The sequence below is a fragment of the Notamacropus eugenii genome, chromosome 4 (genome assembly GCF_028372415.1).
Source record: "Notamacropus eugenii isolate mMacEug1 chromosome 4, mMacEug1.pri_v2, whole genome shotgun sequence".
NCBI classification, from domain to species: Eukaryota; Metazoa; Chordata; class Mammalia; order Diprotodontia; family Macropodidae; genus Notamacropus; species Notamacropus eugenii.
Genome location: NC_092875.1, coordinates 72,282,992 through 72,306,959, shown reverse-complemented (window position 1 = coordinate 72,306,959; position 23,968 = coordinate 72,282,992). Strand labels below are relative to the sequence as shown.

General features: G+C 44.4%; 1 protein-coding gene across 7 annotated transcripts; it reads left to right on the top strand.

The window, feature by feature from the left end:
- Positions 1-1,891: 1,891 nt before the first annotated feature.
- Positions 1,892-21,066, top strand: TICAM1 (TIR domain containing adaptor molecule 1). Of its 7 annotated transcripts, none has more exons than XM_072601860.1 (4): positions 1,892-2,834; positions 4,646-4,768; positions 5,422-5,661; positions 12,374-21,066. In XM_072601860.1, exon 4 carries the CDS (start codon positions 12,504-12,506, stop codon positions 14,610-14,612), a length of 2,109 nt encoding a protein of 702 aa, XP_072457961.1. In that variant the 5' UTR covers positions 1,892-2,834; positions 4,646-4,768; positions 5,422-5,661; positions 12,374-12,503; the 3' UTR covers positions 14,613-21,066. The 7 variants fall into 7 exon arrangements, with proteins under 7 accessions (XP_072457961.1, XP_072457960.1, XP_072457964.1 ...); XM_072601859.1 differs by having other exon boundaries at positions 1,892-2,849; XM_072601863.1 differs by lacking the exon at positions 4,646-4,768.
- The last annotated feature ends 2,902 nt before the right edge of the window (positions 21,067-23,968 follow it).

The following is a 23,968-nucleotide window of genomic DNA, read 5'->3' as shown; positions in this document are numbered from 1 at the left end:
CCAAAATCAGCCTGGGGAACCTTGGGAACTCATCATTCCCAGATGGCCCAGGATGGGATGTTGTAGCACCAATGCCACTCTTCTCTTCATGATTTACAGGTGAGGGAACTGAGGCCTGAGAAAGGTGAAATGATTTCCCTGAAGTTGGAGACAAATTGGGTCTTCGAGACCAGATCTCCCTAATTACTGCTTACTGCCTGGTCTCATTTTGACATATGTTTATTGCTACACATATATTTCCCCAGTAGAATGTAAAATCTCTGAAGGCAAGAGAGCTTTTTGTGCCTTTTATCCCAGTGTCTGGCCCACACTAAGTAGACAGTAACTGCTTACTGGTTGAGGGAGACAGGATGGGAGACTGAGTCACTTGCTCTGACATCAAACTCGTAGTAAGTTTGACAGGAAGAAGCCTTGCCATTGGTTTTTCAGGCCCATCACTGTGATTGCTGCAGTATAAAACCAGAGGGTGCTATAAGAGGCATTCTGGTTTTTATGAGTCTGTCCAAGTTTGACAGAAACCAGGCTTTACGGAAGCAGATGGTACTGAGAACAGAAGTAAAAATCTTTTTAGAACTCTCTGTGGGGGAGGGGAAGAGTTACATCTAGATCAGAGGATCATAAATTAAGAGCTAGCAGGGACTTAGATATCACATCCAACCCCTCTCATTTTTTACATACAAGGAAACTGAGGCAGAGAGAAGTTAGGTGACTCATCCAGGGATTATAACACTAGTAAGGCAGAATTTGAATTCAGGTCTTCCTGACTCTAAGTCCAGCCCTCTGTAGGGAGGGATAGGGAACTCAGGGGTACTAAAAATAGCCTCAGGACCAGTGGTGTGGAGAGAGTTCTAGCTTGGAGTTGTTTCTATACTACTTTTAGCTGTGGCAACCTTGGGCAAATTAATTCAACTCCTATTCCCCTTCTGTAAAATGGGGAGAATATTGGTATTATCCTTCCTTCTCTGGGTACCTATGAAAATGGAGCCAGAGGGCTTTGTAACATTGTACAGTGGGTGTGTCATTGTAGGCCTGGGGCCACTTAAAGCTCTCAGATGATCCTGTATCCTCACCTGTGAAATGACTCCGACCCCTAACCTCCATAGGTAGGTATTGAGGAAAGTGCTTTTCGAATACAGTATTGAAATATTAAGGAAATGGGAGATTCTATTATCCTACCATGGGACACTCCTCTTTCTCTTCTCCCCTTTTCTAAGACCTGATACTTCTTACTGTTATTACAATAAAAGCTAAGATTTGGGGCAGCTAGAGAGTGCAGTGAATAGAATATTGACCCTGGAGTCAGGAAGACCTGAGTTCAAATATGACCTCTGACACTTACTAGCTGTGTATGCATGGGCAAGTCACTTAACCCAGCTTCCCTTAAAAAAAAAATTTTTTTTTTAAAATATATTTTGAGCTTTACTCAATCACTCTGGGAGGTAGGTGCTATTATTATCTTTGTTTTACAAATGACAAAACTGAGGCTAAGATAGAGAGAGATATATGCTCTGGGATTCTGTGTAGTAGCTAACACCACAGAATCTACCCAGCTTCCCTGAGGAGAGAAGGACAAACCAAAGAAAGGGGTCAGGGAGGAGCCAGGCCAGGAGGAACTAGAGGGGCAGAGGAGCCAGGGTCATCTGCCTCACCTGACTTCGCCCAGAACTTCTTTTACTAGGGAGTGATTGAGTTCCGAAGCAGCTAGGTAGTAAGCAATGTGATTCATGAGAAAGGGAGTGGATTTGGAGCCAGGAAGCTTGCTTTCACTTTCAACTTTGTTTCCTCTCCCCAGGCCTTTTCACACACTTCTGGAATGACTGACTTCTCCACTTACGACTCAGAATCCGGCCCCCTCCTTCTCATCCCTCCCATAAAGCATCTGACCATTTTCAAATTATCTTGTACCTTAACAACAATAGCATTTCTATAGCTGAAATAGGTGTTATTATTACCCTCATTTTACAGAAAAGGAAATTGAGGCAGGTAGAGGTGGTTGGTAGCTTATCTAGGGCCACTTAACCTAATAAGGGACCCAGGGGAAATTCAAGGGCAGGTCTTGCTTACCCCTGGCCCATCTCTCTATCTAACCGTCCCTGTTACAACCAAATTATTTATTTTCCATAATGTTGTACCGGAATATGCACTTTCGAGGCGGGGACTGGTTCCCTTTTTCATTTGTTTATGCAGCTGGAAACCTAACTCTGATTAGGCACTTAAATGAATGATTGTGGTCACTTTCTGTCTATGAGTCTTAGTTTATTCATCTGCAGAATGGGGTTGCTCGGTCAGGGAGAGACGATATACATTAAGAAATGAAAAAACAAATATAAGAACCAAAAAAAAAAATCAATTAAAACAATTAGCCTACGAGTAAGTTCAACTTCCACTTCCCTTCCCCCATCCCTTCTCCTATCCCCTCTCTTCCTCCAGGTTGGTAGTTAGTAAGCGGAGGAAACGGTAGCTAGGGACAGATTAGGGGCTTTTCCCTAGCTGGAGACTGGAGGCAATTCTATTGTTTTGTTTTTTTTTAAAAAATCCAGATTTCCACTAAAGCCGAGAGCTAGGAAGGAAGAACTCCTGCCCCTCTCAGAGGGCGCAGGGGCGGTACAGCCTCCCTGCGCTTGGGGCGTACACGGATCCACGGATCCACGGATCCACCCTCTAGCAGCGGAGTAAGACGGACCTGGCACAGACCTGGCACCTCCCCGGCCCGAATAAGCGCAGGTGGTTCCGCCCGCGGTCTGCCCCCACCTTCAGCCTGGGGAGCTCTGGAGGCCCAGGGAGCACCCTGAAGGGCTGCATGATTAGAAGATCCGGACACCCCATGTCGGCGGGTAGGACTGTCTTAGGTTGGTTACGGAATTTTCTCTGTCCTCCAGAGTTGGGAGCTCTCCTTCGCAGGGTTCCGAACTCCTGGTGGAGTCCCGACCCCTTCTGAGCTTTCCCTCAAGTCTGCGTTCGCAGTGACTGTCACTAACGCCAGCGCCCCCCCCCCCCTCCCCCGTTCTGAATTCCTCTCTTCTCCACTTCTCCCCATCCCACCCTTTCGTCCTCGGAGTTTCTAGCTCCGCACCCTTTCTCTCCAGAGCCCAGGTAGAGCTGGATACTCCCGTTCGCCCAGGTTTGAAGTTCAGGAGTTCTCTCCTTCCTGGGTCCAGGAGGCCCTTCCTGGCTCAGCCTGCCTGGAACATGAAGTTTGCTCTGAGTACCCACTGGAGAGCAATGCTCGGACGATACCGCCTCCCCTACCCCTTTATGCCTCGAAACGCATCGCGTCTCTTGGGGAAGTCCCAGTCAGTCCCCTCCAGTGGCTGGGGAAAAGGGAAAATCTTGGTGCCACTCAAACATCCGAGGGAGGGGCCGGGCCGGACTCGGAACACGTTGCTGAAAGTTTCGGTAACCCATCTGGTTGTCCGGCTTCCGCATCCAGCCTCCTCGGGGGAGCGGCTGGTGTGCTTGGCCTTGCCTGGAAGTACTGGGATTGGAACCTTCATTCTGGGGCAGTTAGTGTCCCCCACTCCCACCCCACTCCTCCGCCAGGTCTTGGGAAATTCTTTGTATGGTCTTCTCTGTATGGTCCCGACTAAGCACTCTGGCACTCTGCACTTCCAAAGAAAGGTAAGGGCAGGGTCCAGTGGGGGCAGGGAAGTCCACCATTTCCTGGGTCATCTTGAGCTCAGGATCCCACATGGATCCATAGTCTCTTTCCCTTGTGGTGGAAGCTGATTGATTCCTCACTCAAGGAGACAAGATTTGGGAGAAAGAAGGGAAGGGCAGGAGGTTGTTATTAAGTGCCTGTTAGGACCAGTATTACTGCCTCCACTATCTTAGTCATCGATCTAGGCGTCACACTGCTCTGCTGAGCAAAGGTTAAATTACTTTCCCTGACATTCCTTTACCTTAGGAGTTTTTAATCTATTTGGGTAACTGGATTTCAATAGAATTGATTTCCGTTGGAATCCTCTGTATTTTATTTTATGCGTTTAAAAGCATTCTGAAAAGGCATCCGTAGATTTTCTTCAGATTGCCCAAGGGACCCATGACCCCAAATGCCCCAAAAGTTAAGGACTCCAGTCAGTTTGTTCTGCCACGTCCGACTCCTCATGACCCCATATGGAGTTTTCTTGGCAGAAATGCTGGAGTGGTTTGCCATTTCCTTTTCCAACACGTTTTACAGATGAGGAACTGAGGCAAACAGAGTTAAGTGAATTGCTTGGGGTTACATAGCAAGTGTCTGAGGCCAGATTTGAACTCAGGAAGATGAATCTGTCCATTTACACCTTACCTTTTCGGTATTATTTCCTACAAACTCTCAGCCAAATTTAATAGTTCTCTGTGCTCCAAACATTTCTTGAACTTTGCCACCTTGATGTATTTGCTCACTCTACCCTATGCTTGAAATATCTTCTGTTGAATTCCTAACCATGCTCTTAAAAGCCCAGCCCAAATGCTACCTTTTTCCTTTGTTGTGTTTTGTTCACAAAGGTACTTGAGTGTTAGGACAATCATATCTCTGACTTCATATTACTAAAATATTTCAGATCAATATTTTTCACTTTATTCTTTTTTTTTTTAAACTAAGCTGGTTTTATTATCTTAACAAAATACCTGCTAAAATCTAAAGGGCCTTTTGCTTTGTATGTAGGGAGTACCAAGATTACAAATGCCTGTTTTCCCTTCAGTCGTTACCTAGGGAAGAGAGAACATGGATACATTGGAGAGATTTTCAGTCAACAAAACGGACAACTTATTGGTTATTGGGAGTGATGTAAGTGACAGCTAAGGGTCAAATCCAAGTTATAAACCTGGGTGGCTAGAATTTATATTTTATTCTAAAAACACTAAAAAGCCCCTGAAAAAGCTTCTTGAGCAGAGAAGTGACAAGGTCAGCTCAGCTCACTGTTAAGTGCTTCATGAATTGAATTGGAGATAGAGAACCACTAAGTCTTAACTAAACTCTCCATCTACCCCTGCTCTTAGTAATGAAATCTGTTGCTGTTTGCTGGTGCAGGACACCAGATGAAGGGAAAAACCATTCTGGTCTTTGACATCATGGATGAATCGATAATTTATGAAATTGTGAAATGGGGGCAGGCATGCCCAGTTCTTTGGGTACTCTCCAGGACAGACCTTGATTGGCAGCCAGAAACAGGCCAGCAGTCACACATTAATGAAGGCAAACAACAGAAAATACAGAGACAAGCAGCAAGAAGGATACAGAGGCAGATGGTGATGTGAGGTCAGGGGATGGGATGGGAAAGGAATCGTAGGGAAGAGGATGGGAAGGAGGAGAGGCAGAAGGTATCACTTATATAACTATTAGAGTCAGAAGCACTAGGCAGCATGGACCCAAGAGGGGTCAGGGGGCATGAGTTTGATGTCTCACTCTTATAAGGTCTTTTGTTTTTGTTTTTGAAACAGACCATCTCTTATTTGTGCCACCTTGGGATTAGTTCATTAACATCCACATCATCTCAAAGTTGTCGGTAATACTTCAGTTAACGTACCTACATCATCTCAATGTTACGATCAACTTTTGATGTTCTGTTGGTGTGGAGCTGTGGAGGTCTGGATTTTGTCTATGGACCAGATATCATAGGACCAAAATGCTGACAGTACTGCCTAGATGGCTTTCCCTTATTCAGCACATATTACCAGGAGGTGAATTTTGCTTAATATATGATCCAGTTTGTAAATTATTCTTCTTGGATGTTTGGGTTGATTTGTATGTGACTTCCAGGTTCCCTCTGCAATTTCCTGCTGTTGCTCCTTTATACTGACCACTTATAAGCTTAACTAGATTGACTAGAAGTGGGGTGGTGGTGGTCAGGGAGACCAGAACAAGATATAATTTTTAACAAAGTGGGACTATCCTTTGGAGGAATGAGATATAGACCTGTAAATAACTATACAATTCAGGAAAATGAAGAAGGCAAACTAAGTGGTTGGAGGAGAGGTCTCCTTCATCTTAGGGTGAATATGGAAAGGTTTTCTGAAGGAGATAGTACCTGAGTTGGTCTTTGAAGGAAGAGAAAGGATTTCAACAGGAAGAGACTGGGGGATGGGGATGGAAGGGTTGCTAGTAGCTCAGCCTGAATGGGCCATAGAGTATGGAAAGGGGAGGAGCATAAAATAAATTTGGGAGATGGGTTGGAGATAGACCTCAGAAGGGCTGGAACTGTAAAGTAGGGAGCTGGCATTTTATCTAGTAGGTAAGGGGAAATCATTGAAGATGTTTCAGCAGGGGAGTGATGTAGTCAGAACTAGGCCATAGGAGGCTTATTTTGGTAGCTGCGTGGAGGATGGATTAGAGAAAGAGAGATCCTCTTAGGAGACTATTGAAACTGCCCCCATGAGAGGCAGTGAATGCCTTAACTAGGGTGGTAGCCCTTTGAGTAGTGAGAAGGGTATGGATGTGAGATGTAAGAGGCACAGGACTTGACAACTGACAGGATGAGGGGCTGGGAAGAGTTAGAGATGACCCTGAGGTTTTCCCACTGGGTGAGTGGATGATCCTATCAACAGGACTAGGAAAGTTGAGAGGAGGGATAAATTTTGGAGAAAGGTTATATTCAAGAAGCATTTATTGTTTTCTTTGTGCAAAGCACTGCATGTCAAAACAAGGAAAAAAAAGAGTCCTTGTCCTCATATATTCTACTATGAAATTATAAACAAATACAAGGTATATTTGGAAGCACAAAGTAATTTCTGGGGAAGGGAAGGATAGTCAAAGGAATTAGGAAAGGTCTCATGTGGGAGGTTACACCAGAGCAAAGCCTTGAAGGACCTTAGGGCTTCCAAGAGATAAGGAAGGACAACATTCTAGGGATGGAAAACAGCCTACAAAAAGGTGTATAGGCAGTTGAAATATTAAGTGCAAGTAGGCCAGTTTTGCTGAAAAACTAAGTGCATGGGGGAGGTGGGGTAGAAATTTGTAATTGGCGTGGAAATTTAAACTTGATCCAGAATGTGAAGGGTTTTAAATGTTGAATTGGAGATGCCAATGAACTGTTTAAATGACGTTGTCCTGGAGTCTAGAGTCCCTACCCTAGAAGTCATCTAGCCCAGGGTTTCTTAACATCTTTTATGACACGGATCCCTTTGATAGTCAGTCTAGTGAAGCTTATGGATCCTTTCTCAGAATCCCATTGTGTTTTTTTTTTAAAGAAATCTTTTTTTTTGTCTTATTATTTATTTATTTTTAGAATCCTATTTTTAAATGCATAGGATGATAAAGGAAACTGACGCTGAAATACAGTTATCAACAAGCAAGTTCATGTACCCCAGGCTAAGAAGTTCTGAACTAATCCAATTTGCTCCTTTTACAGTTGAGGAAACTGAGATCCAGAGAAGAGAATGACTTACTCAGAGGCACAGTACCATGGGAAACTGGATCCTCTGATTCCAAATTCAATGCTTTTTCCACTATACACGCTAGAAGTAGGGGCTAGGGCTCAGGAAAGCATTCAGAACTCAAGAGCTCTCCGGACATACACATTTGCAACTAGTTGTGCCATGGTTTCCTCTTGTTATTTATTATAAAAATTCATTCATTCATAATACATTTATTGAGTACCTACTATGTACAGGGTCCTATGCTAGGTTTCAAAGGGGGATATGAAGATGAAGTCCCTCAGGTGCTCTAGGAGTTTATAGTCTAGCGGGGTTGGGAAGATATGTACACAAATAGCCGGAATACAAAGTAGAGTGTGATGATCCCTCTGCATGGAGGTGACCCTAAAGTCTTGACTACTGTGCAGATCCCACAAATCTTCAAGGGCTTCAGCTACAGGCCAGGTGAAGATTCATGTCTATCCCATGAGGACCAACCTGTTAAGTATGGAGAGGCTCATTGACAGAAAGTTGGCCACAGGGTGATGGGTTTACTTTTTTATATGTCAGTGGAATAGCCACAGAGTAGTGGATTTTGTTTTTATGGTTGTACCATCAGTGTGGTGGGGAGGGAGAGCTTATACCAATGAAACCATGATTGTGGGTCCTTGACACAAAGAATGTGATGAATCTTCTCATGGAAGTACTTCTATTGGCCAAAGAGATCACCTCTAGATGGGGGTTTCTGGGAAGGCTTCATAGAGAAGGTGACATTCGGCCTGGGCTTTGAAGATCTGCAGAGGAGAAGGAAGTTGGAGAGCATTGTGGGTGAGGTGAATAGTGCAAACAAAAAGATACTGATGCTGGAAAGCACAAGGTATGTTCAGAAAGTAATGAGCAGATTCTGATGGACTGAGTGCTAGACCTGGAGTCAGGAAGACCTGAGTTCATATGCAACCTCAGACATTCCCTAGATGTGTGACAAGTAGATTTGCTTCTGTCTGCTCCACTTTCCTCCCAGGATAGTTGTGACGATAAAATGAAATGATATTTGCAAAGCACTTTATGAATCTTAAGGTGTTGTATAAATGCTAGCTATTAGTGGGTAAACTACTGGACTTGAAGTCTGGATTGGAATTGTACTTCCTGACCTGGAGCTGTGTGCCTCTGGGCAGTTCACTTAACCTCTCTTAGCCTCAGTTTCCTCATCTGTAAAATGAGTGGTTTGGACTTAATGATCTTGAAGGTCACTAAGGGACCTATGAATAGGACTGCTTGACTGGAACTTGAACAAAGAAAAGCGTGAGAAGGAAAAGTGAGAAGGAAGGAGTCAGTGATAAAATAGGGTGGAACTAGGTTGTGGAAAGTTTTAAGTGCCAAGCTAAGGAGTTTGGACTTTGGGTTTTGACCACATTAATGTCCTTTTTTAGGAAGATTGGTACAATGGAAGGCTTAGTCTCTAGTCCTTGCTCACTTGCTATGTGACCACAAATAAATCTTTTCCCTCTTTGGGCCTCAATTTCCTTATCAAGTCAAATGAGGTTGAACTTGATCTCCATCTCTAATATTTTGTGATCCTGACTGAAATAAGACAATAGAAGAGATTCTGGAGCCAGATGAGTCCTTCTACTAGGGTAATGCTGGTGGAAGTAGAAAAAAGGAGGAGGATGGGAATGATTCATTTCAAAGGAAGAATTGATTTGACGTGGGATTGGAGATAGAGAGGGATCAGTCAGAGAGAGTTCCAAAACTTGAAGATTAGAGAACGTTGGTGTCATTGACAGAAGAATTAGGAACGGAAGCCAGTTTGTTGGGACAGGAAAGCTAAGCATGTGTATGTGGGTGGGGCGGGGAGAGATGATAGATTTCATTTTGGTTGTGCCAGATTTGAAGCAAAGGTGGGCATTTGGAGATGTATGAGCTTAGGAGAGACCTAAGCTGAGATATAAATTTTAGAATTATTTTTATGGAGGACGGAATTACATCCATGGAAGTAGATGAGAGGGAAAGATTAGTGAGAAGAGCAAAAGAACAATGACTGAGCTTTGGGAACACCCACAAATGAAGTTGGGAAGAAGATCGTAAAATGAGGTGGGGGGAGAGGGAGAGGAAGAGGGAGAGGGAGAGGGAGAGGGAGGGCGAGCTCCCAGTAGGAAAAGAGCCAGGACAGTCAGTATCATAGAATCAAGGGAGAAGTTAATATCCAGGAGGAATGAGAGTGCTCAGAAATGCTGACCGCTGCAGAGGTTGAGGAGGATGAGTACTATAGTGCAATGGCTATTTGATTTGATGGGGGCAGTCAAGTGGTGAAGTGGAGAGCTCTGGGTCTGGAGTCAGGAAGACCTGAGTTCAAATGTGGCCTCAGACACTTACTAGCTACATGACCCTGGGCAAATCACCTAACCCTGTTTGCCTCAGTTTCCTCATCTGTAAAATGAGCTGGATAAGGAAAAGGCAAAGCACTCCAGTGGTTTCTTTGCCCCAGATGGAGCCATGAATGGTTGGACACAATGGAAAGGATCGAACAACAACAAAATTTGATTTGATGATTATGGAATCATTAGTCGTTGCTTGATACATATTTTATTCTGTAACATTCATAGTCTCTTAGAGATAGAAGGGACTTGGTGGATCATCTGTCCCATCCCTCACCTCTCTTATGAATTCCCTCCACAGCATCCCCAAGAAATCTAACCTAAACACCTCCAGTGAAGGGTCACAGATTTCATATGTGAACTATTGTGATATTTCTAATAATGATAACACATCTGACCTTTCTATAATATTTTCATGCTTCTTATTACACTCTCTATAAAAATTGAACTCAATTCAATTTAATAAGCATTATTATCTATGTGCAAGGAGACACTGTGCAACAAAGGAAGTCTCTTCCCTCAAGGAGTTTATAATCTAATGGGAAAAGACAATACACAAAAGGAAGTTGAAAGGGAGGGGTAGGGGGGAACCACCAGGGGCTGCCCAGCAGAAGGGCATGATGTTCTGGAGTTTAAACCAAGTAGAGCTGATGATAGAAAATAGTTTCCTAGAAAGTGAGTCCTGTATAAAGGAAGACTTAGGGGGAGTTTATTGCTCCCCCTCCAGCCCTCCAGTGGCAGGGAGTGGGGGAAGAAGGGGAGGGGGACGCTGCTGAGGAGGTGTTGAATATCAAAAGTTGAGTCAGTCTGCATGATGTGATGAGATTTCTGGTGATCAGTTTATCTTGGGGGAGGCATGATGTTCATAGAGTCCAACCAAGCAGAGCTGTTGATGAGACCCATGGGGGTGTGTTGGCTCTCTTTAAATATTAGCAGGGTTTTTGATGAAAGATGAACAAGACTCATTTTGCTTGCCCCAGAGGATGCAAGTAAGAAGGATGGATGGGAGCTGCTGGGAGATGGATTTAGATTATTGTAACAGTTAGAGTGGTCCAAAAAGAGACATGGGCTGGTTTGTGAAGTAATGAGTGCCCCATAATCAGAAGTCTTCAAGCATTGGCTTGTCAGACAAGTTGTTGAAGGAATTTTTGTTCAAGTGTGGGTTGGACTGGATTGCCAAGCAGATCCCAACCTTCCACTCTGTAGCATTCTGATTTGCCCAGTTGGGCAAGCCACTACTACTCACAGATTGTTGTTTGTCCTTCATTCTGAAAGAAGACTAGTGACACGAGGCGGGGGTGATGTCTTGACTTGCAAGCAAATTGGATTTAAGATCACATCGCTAATAAGAGTAGGGCTGTGATGGGACTACATTCACGAGCAGGGATGTACCTTTAAGACTCCAAAACTTCCCTTGACGATAGGAAGAGAAAAGAGCCAGATTTTTCTCTTTTCCCATGTTAACCATAATGTTCCTGCTCAGGACCCTATAACCACACGCATTCTTTAGACCAGCCCTGTGCAAGAGGCAGGGAGGGAGGGGGAAGAAGGAGCAGCCCACTGTCTGTTTTTAGGGAGTTTTCAGTCTAGTTAGGACAGACTTACACACAGAGGACAACTAGGAGCCAACCTATGGTACGGATGCTAAGTTTAATAAGACCTGCAAGAAGGAAAAGCAAGATAATATGGGGGAAAGAGTCCTAGGACTTGGAATAAAGATCTGGAGTCAAATCATGACTTGGCTGCTTCTGAATTATGTTACCTTGGTCATTTTTCTTCTCTGGACCTAAGTTTTTTAATCTGAAAAATGAGGACACTTGATCAGATGATCTGTAAGTTTCTTCCAGCTCTGCATCTCAGCTCTTACACTCACTCCTGTGGGACACTGGATAAGTCACTTTCCCTTTTTGAGCCTCAGTGTTCTCATCTGTAAATTGGGAATAATCCTTCTCCTAGTGCTTACCCCACAGGGTGGCTGTGAGGAGAGCGCATTGTAAATCTTAAATGCCCTTAGAAGTTAGGAGGTATTGCTATTAGGAATGGCTGAGCTCGTCAGAGATTTCCTGGAGGGAAGCTGCTAGGATTGGAAAGAAAGAAAAATGATTTACTTACTATTTTAAATGCTGTAGATACCAATAGAAAAACTAGTCTCTGCTCTCAAGCTGCATTCTAATGTGAGCTTGACACACCTTCAAGTCACATGGAAAGATCCCGTGGTCTTTGGAGTACAGACGTAAAGCACACGTTAATGCATCATCTTAAATATTCTACTGCTACTACTGTCTATTCCCAAAGCTGAGCCATTTGAACGACTGTGGGGGCAAGAATTTGATTTTTGGAGGCGGGGGTCTCTGCCAGGTTGCATCTCCATAGGGGTGACGGCTGCTGGGGCTAATGGAAGCCTAAGATTCTTAGAGCCAATCTCCTGGACTGACTCTATTGGGGTATGTCTGAAGGGATCAGTGGTGGCTGAGCTGGTGGTGGTGGTAATATCACTGTTGTGTCACATAACTCCTTCTGTCTCTCCCTCAGGGTGCCTTGCTCCTAGTATAGCTAGGTTGGCTCACCTGAGAAGTGGAGGAAAGGAAATGTTACAGGGTGAGGATGGGGATGGGGAGGAAGAACATGAGTAAACTCTAACTCTGCTTCCATTCTGTTTGCTGCAGGTACAGTGGAAATGCCTGAAGGCAGGATGGTGGAGGCCTGAGCTCCTGGGGTCAGAGTCAGAGGACCCTCCCCATCTCAGGCAGGCAGACCAGAACATGCCATGTCTACCCCCTCTCCAGGAGGCCAAAGATGGCAGAGGACACACCAAGCTTGAAGGGAGCCTTTGACATCTTACACCAAGCAGGGAAGGACAAACTCCTTTATCTCAAACACAAGTTGAAGACACCTCGGCCAGGCTCCAAAGCCAGCAACCTCCTATATGCCATGGTCCTCCTGACTCTGGGACAGAAGACAGAGGCTAGGATTGTCTTGGACTCACTGAGAGGAGATAAGGTGGCACTCTCTGTGGCTAGGACCTGGGAAGGAAGTGAGCCCCTCTTGAACCAGGGGGACCTTTTGCCATCTGAAGAACAGGCAGATATTCAATTGGCTGTTGCCCGCATTTACCAGTTGCTTGTAGAAGAGAAACTATGTGAGACTTCATCCCGGAACCAAGCCTACCAAGCCGCCCTACAGGCCCTCAGTCTGTGTCATGATGCCCGGCTAGATGGCGTCTTGGCTGAGGCCCGGTCCCAGGGTGGCCATGATATCCATGGAGCTGGGAGTTTCCAGACACTCAGGTCAGATATGGACTGCCTTCCAGTGTCCCCAGCCCCAGTCTCTAGGGTCAATAGTCACCCCTGGCCCATTAGGGCCAGGTCAGATTTATTGGCAACTGAGTCATCTCCTCTGTCCTTACACTCTACTGGCACTCCCGCATCTTTTGCCAGCAACCTGGAGATTAGTCAGTCCCCCACTTTGCCCTTCCTCACCCACCAGACCCAGAAAAGGAGCCCCAGAGGCCCCAGTAAACTATGTGAGGATCCTCAGACCAGTTCCACACAGAACCCTGAACCACAGGCCAGGCAGGAGCCAGAGGAGATGAGCTGGCCTTATTCTAACCCAGACACCTCACTACCTGTACAGCTAAACAACTCGGCCTCAGTGGTTTCTGATCCTCAGCTTCCCAGCTCCTCCACCCCTCCATCTGCTACAACCCCAGTGGCCCCTGAGACCAGCATACATTCTGCTGTGGAATGTTTCAAAGCACTTTCTGACCCCACATCTCTACAGCCAGCCTCAGTGATGCCTGCAGAAACTCTTGTCTCCCAAGAGGGTTTTGGGGTGCTCCCCGGATTGCCCCCCATGTCGGTCCCTCCTACTGGGAAAGGGAAGACCACCTCACTCCCCGTGCAAGAGAGTGATTTTCCAAGGAAGACTACAAGTCCAAAGCCTCTCATCTCCACCCAGTATCCTTCTCCATCTCCCTCGTCTTCACTGCCCTCAGGACCTGAGATAGACACAGGACAACGTTTCTTCAGCTTTGTGATCCTCCATGCCCAGAAGGATGAAGCCATTGCCCTTCGAGTCCGGGATACCCTTGAGAACCTGGGCGTACCTGATGGTACCACATTCTGTGAGGAATTCCAGGTCCCTGGACGTTCTGAGTTATGGTGCTTGCAAGATGCCATTGACAACTCTGCCTTCATACTGCTACTTCTCACCAGGCACTTTGATTGCCAAATGAGCCTCCACCAGGTGAATATTGCACTGATGAACTCCCTCACAAGGAGAGAGAAAGAGAACTCTGTCATTCCCTTCTTTCCCCGGGAGAACACTCTGAAATCTGCCAAGGTCTCCCCGCTGCTGACCGGCCTGGTAAGCCTGGATGAGAGTTCTCCTGTTTTCTCCAAGAAAGTCAGTAGCACCTTCAACCCTCGAAAGCTACAAGCCCGGAAGGAAGACTGGAAGAAACAACAGGAAATCCGGGCGATCCAGGAGCAGAGCAAGCAGATGGCAGCGGACAGGGAACGGTTCACGCAGAAGGAGAATGCCCTCTCTCACTTAGCATACCAGTATAACCTTCTCCAGCGGCAGTTACAGACTCTCACCATGGCTTTCCCAAATCAAGCATCCGTTGTTCAAGGCTATCAGATGTCGCTGCCATCTCCTTGGGCATATAATTTCTCTCCCCACTTTGCCACTGCTCCCTCACCTTTCCAGCCTAATCAGTTTATCCCACCTATGCCTTTTCCCCCTGGCCCCAGTTCAGCCCCCCAGCTGGATCCTCAGAGTGCCGGAGCTCAGCCTCTTATTATCCATAATGCTCATATGGTACAATTGGGTCTCAACAACTACATGTGGGGACGGAGGGAAGGACAGGGCCCCAATGAGGAGGAGAGAACTGAGGGAGAGTGATAAGACCTTGGAAAAGTCTGGAGCCCTTGCTCCATTTTCCAACCATCCCTTGCCGCCACCACTGGTCTGAGGAGCCAAGAGAGTAAACATGGGGCAGTGCCAGAGAAATGTCCACAGCTGAGATCACAAATTTGGAACTGAAAGGCACCTGAGACCCTTCAGTTCAACACCTTCATTTTGTAGATTAGATAACTGAAGCCCAGAGAAGTTGAGTGACTTCTCTGATGTCACACAGCTAGCAATGGCTAGAATTGAGAATTCAGTCTCAAGGATGGCATGCCAGGCTAAGAGTGGAAGAAAGCTTAGCTATCATCCCTGTTCATTGCTGCTCCCTCCTTGTGTCCCTTAGGGGACTCAGCAGCTGCAGTATTGAAGAGAGCTGCAAAATTGTACAAGTAGAGAGATACAGAATTTTCCTCTTCCGATACTGTTGCGTCATTTCTTTCCAGAATCTGGAGAGGAGCCTTGGTTGAGAACTTACAGCTCAGAACATCATCAGGGAACCAAAATCTGATATTGATCTTCTGTATAGGATCCCCCTTTGCTTTCCCTGATTCTCCACTTAGACACCAACCTTTATGAAGTGGGTGCTAGACAAGTTAAGTTTTCCTGTGGTTGGGCCTTCTGGGTTTGGGATTTAATGTATTTGAATGTATGGGAGAGGAGAGAAGTGGGTAATGGTGGGAGAGGTCATTACCACCATCACCAAAAGACACCAGTGGATACCTACTTTGTGACTAGAATCAGGAACTAGAACAGGGCTGGGGTTTTTTGGGGGGAGGTTTTTGGGTAGATTTCAGGAGGTCCATGAATTTGGATGGGAAAAAATGACATCTTTATTTTCACTACCTTCTGGCTTGAATGTAGTGATTTCCTTCTATTATGAATTCAGGCAAAAGATGCTTTTCAAAAAAAGGAATCCGTAGGCTTCCCCAGGTAGCTAAAGAGATCTGTGACATAGAAAAAAGTTTGAACCCCTGGACTAGATGGAGGGGAGATGAAGGGAACAGACAGAGTCATATATATGTACATGTATATGCACATGTGTGTGTGTATATATATATGTAATATAACTAATACTGTATTAATCTCATCTTCCCAGCTGTAGCATCTCTCTCTCTCTAAATACATACATATATATAGATACATATCTATATATATGGAAAATGAGAGGAATACAGTTGAAAATGTACTTACTACCTGTAGATCTCTTCATAGAAAGAATCTGGGTTAGAGGCTCCTGAAGCCCATCTTGCCCAATCCCCTTTTGAAGATCTCAGACAAGGAGAAGGAACTTTCTCTTCCCAGGCAGCCTTTTCCACTTTGAGATGGTTCAGATGACTGGGAAGTTTCTCTTTACATTAAGCTGAAGCTTAGATCTCTGCTTCATCCACCTGGTTTAGATCTCTGGGGCAAAGACAACAAGACCTCTTCTCCCTGACAGCCCCTCAGATACTTAAAACATTTTAACAGTAGATGACAACTGCCACACACTACATATGCTTCCTTGAGGCCCCTGTGCCTCCCAAGTCTTCTTCAGGTTATCCATCACTGATTTCCTCATTAGATTCTCAAATGGCATAAAGACCTTTCATAGTCATGGCTGCTCTCCCACACAAACTTCAATTTGCTAACACTTTTTCTCAAATGTGCCTCTGAGTACAAAACCCCACTGTCAGGTTGTACTCTTGACTTTCCCTGACTTTCCCTCTTCACCCAGGAAGCTTATACTGGTCCTAGACTTCCCACACTGGAAGTGCCTCCTGCCCCTGCCTCTCCCTCTGATGTGCTGCTTGCTTCCTGAACCCCCATGTGAGGGAGGAGTCCCAGGCCATTCTTATGCATAGTGCACTCCTGACTCTCTGGACTTTCTACTATGGCCCTAGGCTTCATACCTACATCTGTCTCCCTCCTTTCTTGGCTTTCAGTTTCCTTTCATGGGTTGTCTTCTTCCATCAAAATGTAAACCCTCTTGAGGATAGAGTCTATCTTTCTGTTTGAACTTGTATCCCCAACCCTTAGCACAGTCTCTGGCATACAACAGGTGCTTAATAAATGCTTGTTGAGTTCCTGACTGGGGAAGAATACAGTTAGTACTATTATGAGAACACAGGAAGTTTTTGGGGGGCCATCATGTCACAGTTGACTCATTGAGCTTACAAACTGATAAAACCTCAGATCTTTTATCAGCTGAACTAGCCGTGCCTCCCCCATCTTATATTTGTGAAGCTGATTTTTGTTTGGAAAGCCCAAGTATGGGAGGTCTTACAGAGCTTGGGCATTAGAAAGAGCTCTGGCTTTAGAGAATCTGGGTCAAATTCCATGTCTGCCAATTGCTATTAATAATTAGGGCAAGCCTCTTAACTTCTTCTATGGGGCCTCTACTCCTCATCTGTAAAATGGGTGATTAAAAGGCCCAGGGTAAGCACAGATTCCTGGGGCACTCCACTGAGCATTACCTCTTTTCTCAGTTGTCATCCAATCATTGATGACTTCTCTTTGGGTCCAGCCATTCAAGCAGAACTGAATCCACCTAAATATATAACTGTGGAACCCATATTGCTCTATCAGGCAAGAAAATTATTCCTATTATATATATAAGTTGGACTTGAGGCCTTTTCCAACTTTGAGAGTCTAACATTCTGTGAAAAGCACACCAGGGTCTTTCTGCCCTTGGATTCATAATGATCTAGGAAGTCACAACTTACTGTAGTACTAAAAGGACCAATAGTTTTGTCAGGGAAGGCACTCTCTTTGGACAAATACAAATCCCAGCCTTGCTTCACTCAACCTTAGCAAATAGTTTCATTAGCTGCTGCAGATGAAAAAAAAAATGGACCAGAAGTCCAACCCTGTGGTGATGGACTTCTCCATACTCAGCCAGTCTGGTCTTCTGGTGACAATCCTATCCCCCAACCAATCCTTGAAGTCCTTATAGAAAAGCCACCAGACTAGCCAAGGCTGGTCAACTCTCTGAGCAGAGCCTTTATGAGGCTAAGGATACCATGGTGTACCTATGAAGAAATAGAAGAAGGCTTCGGTGAAACTTGGCATAGCGTTGACAAATGCCCTCTTCCTTCCATGTTGGTGTTTGGGGGCAATGGATGGTGGATGGTGGAACTGAAGGTTGAATCAGCTCTTCTGTAATAAATATTTATTGAATAATTCCTTGTGTCTTCCAGTGCCCCTGTCCTCTAAATCTAAACTAAAAAAAGGGGGAAACCCCACTTATCAAGCAGGGAAGGGTGTTCAAAGAGCAGGCCCAGGCTCAGGCATGAGCTAGGTGGACTGATTATGACAGTCTAGTAAGGGAGGGCTCAATTTTGGCCACAGAATATTTCGGTTTGTTTTTTTAAATATTGGAGGTGGTAGGACAAAGAAGGGAGGAGGCACCTTCTTAAGCCCTTTTGATTACAGGACATGGAGTTATGATACTTGGCTTCAAATCCCAACACTTACAAGCTTCCAATACAGTGGGCCAATCATTTAACTTCTCTGTGGTCTCACTTGGAAACCTGGGGTGGAGAAGGCACAATAATCCTAGTAAGTACTTGCACCAAAGGGATGTTTTGGGGGAAGTCATTTATAAACTTTAAAGTATATATAAATATGAATTGTTAGTATTAATAAGTAGTACCAGGTTGCATAAAATGCAACTCTGTAGAGTAGTTATTAGTTATAGATCAATCCATTATTAGATATTAATCCAGCATTTGTCAAGCATTTACTGTGTCAAGCACTGTTAGGTGCTAAGAATACAAATTCAAAAATTGAAACAATCTTTGGACGTGCTAACTTTCTCTTAGGGGAGGCAACAAAATGTGTGTATGTGTATGTGTGTGTGTGTGTGTATGTGTGTGTGTGTGTGTGTGTGTATGTATATGTATGTATCCCAAAGTGCTTAGCACAGTTCCTGGCACTAGTAGACCCTTCATAAATGTTTACTGACTGACCGGTACTTAGTAGGCATTTCATAAACGCTAGTTAACTTGCTGATTGGGAAGTTGGTGTCAGAAGGGCACTTGGGTTTAGGACTTTACTCCAATCACATTTCCTAAGTAGGTTGTTAAGTTCCATTTACAAAAAGATAGGATGTAGCCTGTCGTTTCTGGTCGATATTCAAAAGTAACCAGACATCTCCCAGGAAGTGGACAGGATGAGCGACATAGCAGTTCCCCTTTCTGAGGCCCAAAGGCATTGTGTGACTTGTCTGAAGCCATAGCAAGTCCCTGGCAGACCAGGACAAGAAACCAGGGTTCTTTCCACCAGACCATGCCTTTCTTTAGTGACAGAAATGATTCTCGCACACTAACCAATCCCAATCACCCTCTAAAATTCACAAACTAGAAATATCCATGCAAGAGCCAATAAAACCACATCCTATGCACAACTCTGCACTAAAAATAAATAAAAGACATTTTAATTAAAAATGTTTTTTCAATTAATAAAAACATTTTCTCTCCCTCCAGCCTACTCCCAGTAGAAACGAAAAAGAAAAACAAACCCCTAGTAACAACTATGCATAGTAGAACAAAATAAATTCCCAAACTGTATCCAAAAAAAAGTCTCTTTCTGTACCCCAAGTCTATCACTTCTCTATGAAGAGGTAGAATACATTGGTCATTGATGAAAAACATTTCTTTTTTAAAATTTAATATTTTATTTTTCCCCTAATTACATGTAAAAACAACTTTTTACATTCATTAAAAAAATTTTTGAGTTCCAAATTCTCTTCCTCCCCTCATTGAGAAGGCAAGCAATTTCATGTAGGTTATACATGTGCAGTCATGCAAAACATATTGAAAAGCATTTCTTTTTTTTTAAATTAATTTATTTATTTTCAGTTTTCAACAATCACTTCCATAAGTTTTAAATTTTCTTCCCATCCCTCCCAACTCCCTCCCCAAAATGGCAAGCAATCTTATATGGGCTCTACACATACATTCTTATTAAACACATTTGAAAAGCATTTCTTAAGGGCTTATTCTGGGTCAGACCCTGTGCTAAGTCAGGAATATGGGGAGACAACACACAGAAGAGAGGGAAGGGGCAGGGCCGCCTCAGGAGGGAGCTTTGGTCTAGGAAGTCCTAGGGATGGAGTCATAGGGAAGTCTGTTACACTTCCAGAAACAATGGTGGTATTGATTTGATTGCTGCTGGAGTGACTGGCTGGTTGGAATAGAAGTGTGGCCTAATCTGAAGAAGACCAGGATGGACAGTTTATCCATGTTTTCACACACACTGACCTGTATTTGTGTGTATATGCTCAAGTTCATGCAGGTAGTGTCAGAGCCAAGACTAGTACCCAGGTCCAGTGACATTATGTTCAGCACCGTAGATTGAGGGCTCTTTCCTCATATTGCCTTTTATATAGAGTTTAGGTAGTGCAGTGGATAGAATTCTGGGCCGAGAATCAGGAAGACTCATCTTCCTGAGTTCAAGTCTTGGCCTTACTAGCTGTGTGACCCTGGGAAAGTCTCTTTATCCTGTTTGCCTCAGTTTTTTCATCGGTAAAATGAGCTGGAAAAGGAAATGGCAAACCATCTCTGCTAAGAAAACCCTAAATGGGGTCACAAAGAGTTAGACACAACTGAACAATAACACGTCTATCTCATTTACTACTGGGCAAAACAAGGGGGCAAAACTACTGGGCAAAACATTCTAGAATGGGCTTTAAAGACTTTTCCAGCTCTGAACTGCCTTTTAGACATCTTGAATTTGATGTCCAGTAGACATCTTACAAAAAGAACCTATTATCTTTCCCCCTAAACCTTGGCCCCTCCAGTCTTCCCTATTACTATGGAGGGCATCACCATCCTCTATCCTTCAGGCTCACCATCCAGGTGTCATCTTCATCTCTCACCCCCCCATACCAAGCTATTGCAAAGGCCTGAAGATGAACAGCTTTGAAACATGTCTAGAATAAGAAACATGTCTTTTCTTCTTTGCTACCCTCACTACCTGGTGCTTGTCCTCATCATCTCCCACCTGAACTGCTGCTGGTAGGTCTGACTGCCTCAAGTCTCTTCCCACTCCAATCCATCCTCCATTCAGCCCCTAAAGGGATTTTTCTAAAGTGCAGGTCTGACCATGTCACCCTACTACTCAAAAAACTCCAATGGCTCCCTATTGCCCCCAGGATCAAATACAAAACACTATTTAGCATTAAAAGCCCTTCAAAACCTAGCCCCCTTCTACCTTTCCAATCTTCTTCTACCTTACTCCCCAATCCATACTTTTTAACACTGTGATACTGGCCTCCCTGGCTGGTCCTAGAACAAGAAACTCCAAGTCTCAACTTGTCTTCTTTGATGGCTGTTCTCCATGCCTAGGATACTCTTCTGGCTTCCTTGAAGTCCCAACTAAAATCCCTTCTTCTACTGGAAGTCTTTCCCAGCCCCTCCTTCCCTCTGACAATTTCCTTTTTCTCTTATATATAACTTCTTTGTACATATTTATTTGCGTGTTATTTCCTCCATTTAGATTGGTAGCTCTTTGAGAGCAGGGACTGTTCTTGTTTGGGCCCTTTCTGTATCTACAACACAGAGCCTGGCACATAAAAGGTGTTTAATGGATGTTTATTGATTGACTGACTCACTGTTCTAAGCTACAGTCCTTTGGAGCACTGACATTCTGTGTGGGGGAAATGTCGAGGCTACTGGGAAGATTTAGATCTAAATTCTGACGGCTGCTTACTGTATAACCTTGGGCCCTGGCTCCCTCTCCCTTAGAATCCAGAGGTGTGTTTGTTGTTGGGGAGGGGGAGAGCAGGGACTGCCCTGAATAACCTCTGATGTTCACCTGGAAATTCCATCTTTTCATATCTAGTAGAGGATAGCTGTGACGTAGTGAGAAGAATACGTGACCCAAGCCCCACTCTGCCCCTGATGGCATCAGGCACCTTCTCTCAACTTCAGCTTTCTCGTCTGTAAATGAGACGGTTTTAACTAGATGATGTCTTGCATTTCTTCCACGTAGGATCTTGTAAAAGCCAAGTCTGATTCCTAATCCTATTGCCAGGGGGGGTGTCACTTATTACTAGTCTCTCTGAGACGCAGTTTCCTCTGCTATAAAATACTCAACCTAGTGACCTTATAGGAGGATTGTGAGAAAAGTCCTGTGTGAACCCTAACATTGAACAGAAAAGTGACTATATCCCTTCCAACTGTGTTCAGCGTTTTAGCTGACATTCTGTTGCGTTGGGTCTGAGATTCTAGGGAGTCCTAAAGACATTGATGTTCTAGCTTCCCTGAACCTTCCTGGGATGTCTGCCCAGGTAGTGAGTCTTTGGAAGACGTCAAAGTCATCCGCTGCATCCTGGGCCATTGCCAATCATCTTGACCTTTGTCTTGTTACTGGACTGTGATGACTCTAGAAGAGAGTGTAACTGATGACTTTGAGTAACTCTGCTTCACTTCAGTCGGATCCAGGTCCAAGTCAAGGTATCACCCTGTGATGTCATTGGTCCTTAGTGCTGTAGAAATCCCTCTTGTCATCCCCTGGTGACTCGGGTAGCCATAGTCCTAACGCCAGGGCAGAAACCACTCAGTACCAGCCTGGAGTCATGGCCACACAGCAAGGCCGCTAGGGTCTTTCTTGGGAAATTCCCTGGAGCTCTCTCTATCTCATTCCCTCTGGACTGGTTTTTTAATATATCTTTTTAAAAAGAAGATAATTAGGCCATCTTTTTTTTCAATTAAACTTAAAATAAAATAGCCATCAATTTACATAGGCCCTCAACATCTAAGGTAAAGATAAAATCTTAGAACTGAAGAGATCAGCTAACCATCTAGCCCAAAACTCTCCTTTTATATGGGAGAGAACTGAGGTGTCTAGAGGGGCAGTGACTTGTTCAAAGTCACTCAGTGAGTTAACAGCAGAGATGAAATCCCCCTTCTGGGGACCTTTTCATTGCACGAGGCTGCTTCTTCTGCATATGAGAGTCTCTTCTCTCTACATATTTTTGGAAGGTGTTGAGTCTGGCTTTTAGGACCACATAAGCCATAGTGTGCAGATCCTGGGTTCTAGAAGCAGCACTAATCACAGGTTGTAGGTATCCAGTGTCCTAACGATTTCATTTCCACTTCCCAACTTGTGTTTCCTTGGGTACCATAATCTCCAAGATCCCTACTTTAGGAGATGGAGGCGGGGTGGTATAATAGAAAGAGAGACCAATCTGGAGTCAAAAGGCCTGGTCTTTCATTCTGGCCTTTGGAAACACGCCTCTCATATATCAAACAGGGGATCACAATACTTTTTTACCAAGTCATTTCCCCTCTTGAGAGCTTGTCTTTCTGGTGCTCATCTGAAGTATATAGGGATAATAAAATCTTGTCTTGAAGGTGGTGAAGAAACATAAATTTGAATTTGTTGTTGTTCATTTATATCTTACTCTTCGTGACCCCATTTGGGGTTTTCTTGGCAAAGATAATGGAGCAGTTTGCTGTTTCCTTCTCCAGCTCATTTTTACAGATCAGGAAACTGAGGCAAACAGGGTTAAGTGACTTGCCCAGGGTCACACAGTGAATACCTGAGACCAGATTTGAATTCAGGACAATGAGTCGTCTCAACTCCAGACCTGGTACTCTGTTGTATCACTTAGATGCCTGTTAAATTTGGATATCTCTCTATAATATTATATATGTATATATGTGCATATATATGTGCATATGCATCCATATTTGAGACTACAGAAGTCTTAGTCATGATGCATCTTTAATCACAATTATTATGTGTGTTCATTCTTTCCAAAATGTCTCCGTTCTGCCATTGATTTCTTGGATAAGATCCTTAACCTCCCTGGTGACTGAGGAGTGCTGCATCTCACAGAACTGTGATCCAGTTCATTGTAGCTGGAAAAATGGAAAGGAAATTAGCTATAAAGTCAGAGGGCCTGGGTTCAAATTTCACCTCTGACATTAACTGTGTGACCTTAGGCATGTCATATAACTTCTCTGGCCCTCCATTTCCCCAAGTGCATATGAAAAGGCTGAACTGTATATGAGTTCTGAGATCCCTTCCACTTCTGACATCTGATGTCTCCAGCTGTGAAATCAAGACTTATTAGGACTTTCCTGTGGGATCTTGAGGGATGAGACAGTATAGTCTAGTGGGTAAAACCCAGCATGAGGAGAAAGGACTTAAATCCTTGTTCTGCCCCTCATGGGTTATATGTCCTTAAGCTGCTCACTTTCCCTGTGGGAGTGGGGGAGTGGGGAGGATCCTGTCAGATTTATATTCCTAAGATCCCCCAAAGACTAAGAGATGCTTAGAAGCATCTCTTGATGAGAATTCAGGACTGGGCACTACGTCCAGTAGCCAATGTCTTCCAAATGTAAGGAGCATTTAAAGAAAGT

Coding starts and splice junctions, on each gene's coding strand:
- TICAM1 (XM_072601864.1), top strand. CDS start 12,504: ATGGCAGAGGACACACCAAGCTTGAAGGGAGCCTTTGACATCTTACAC.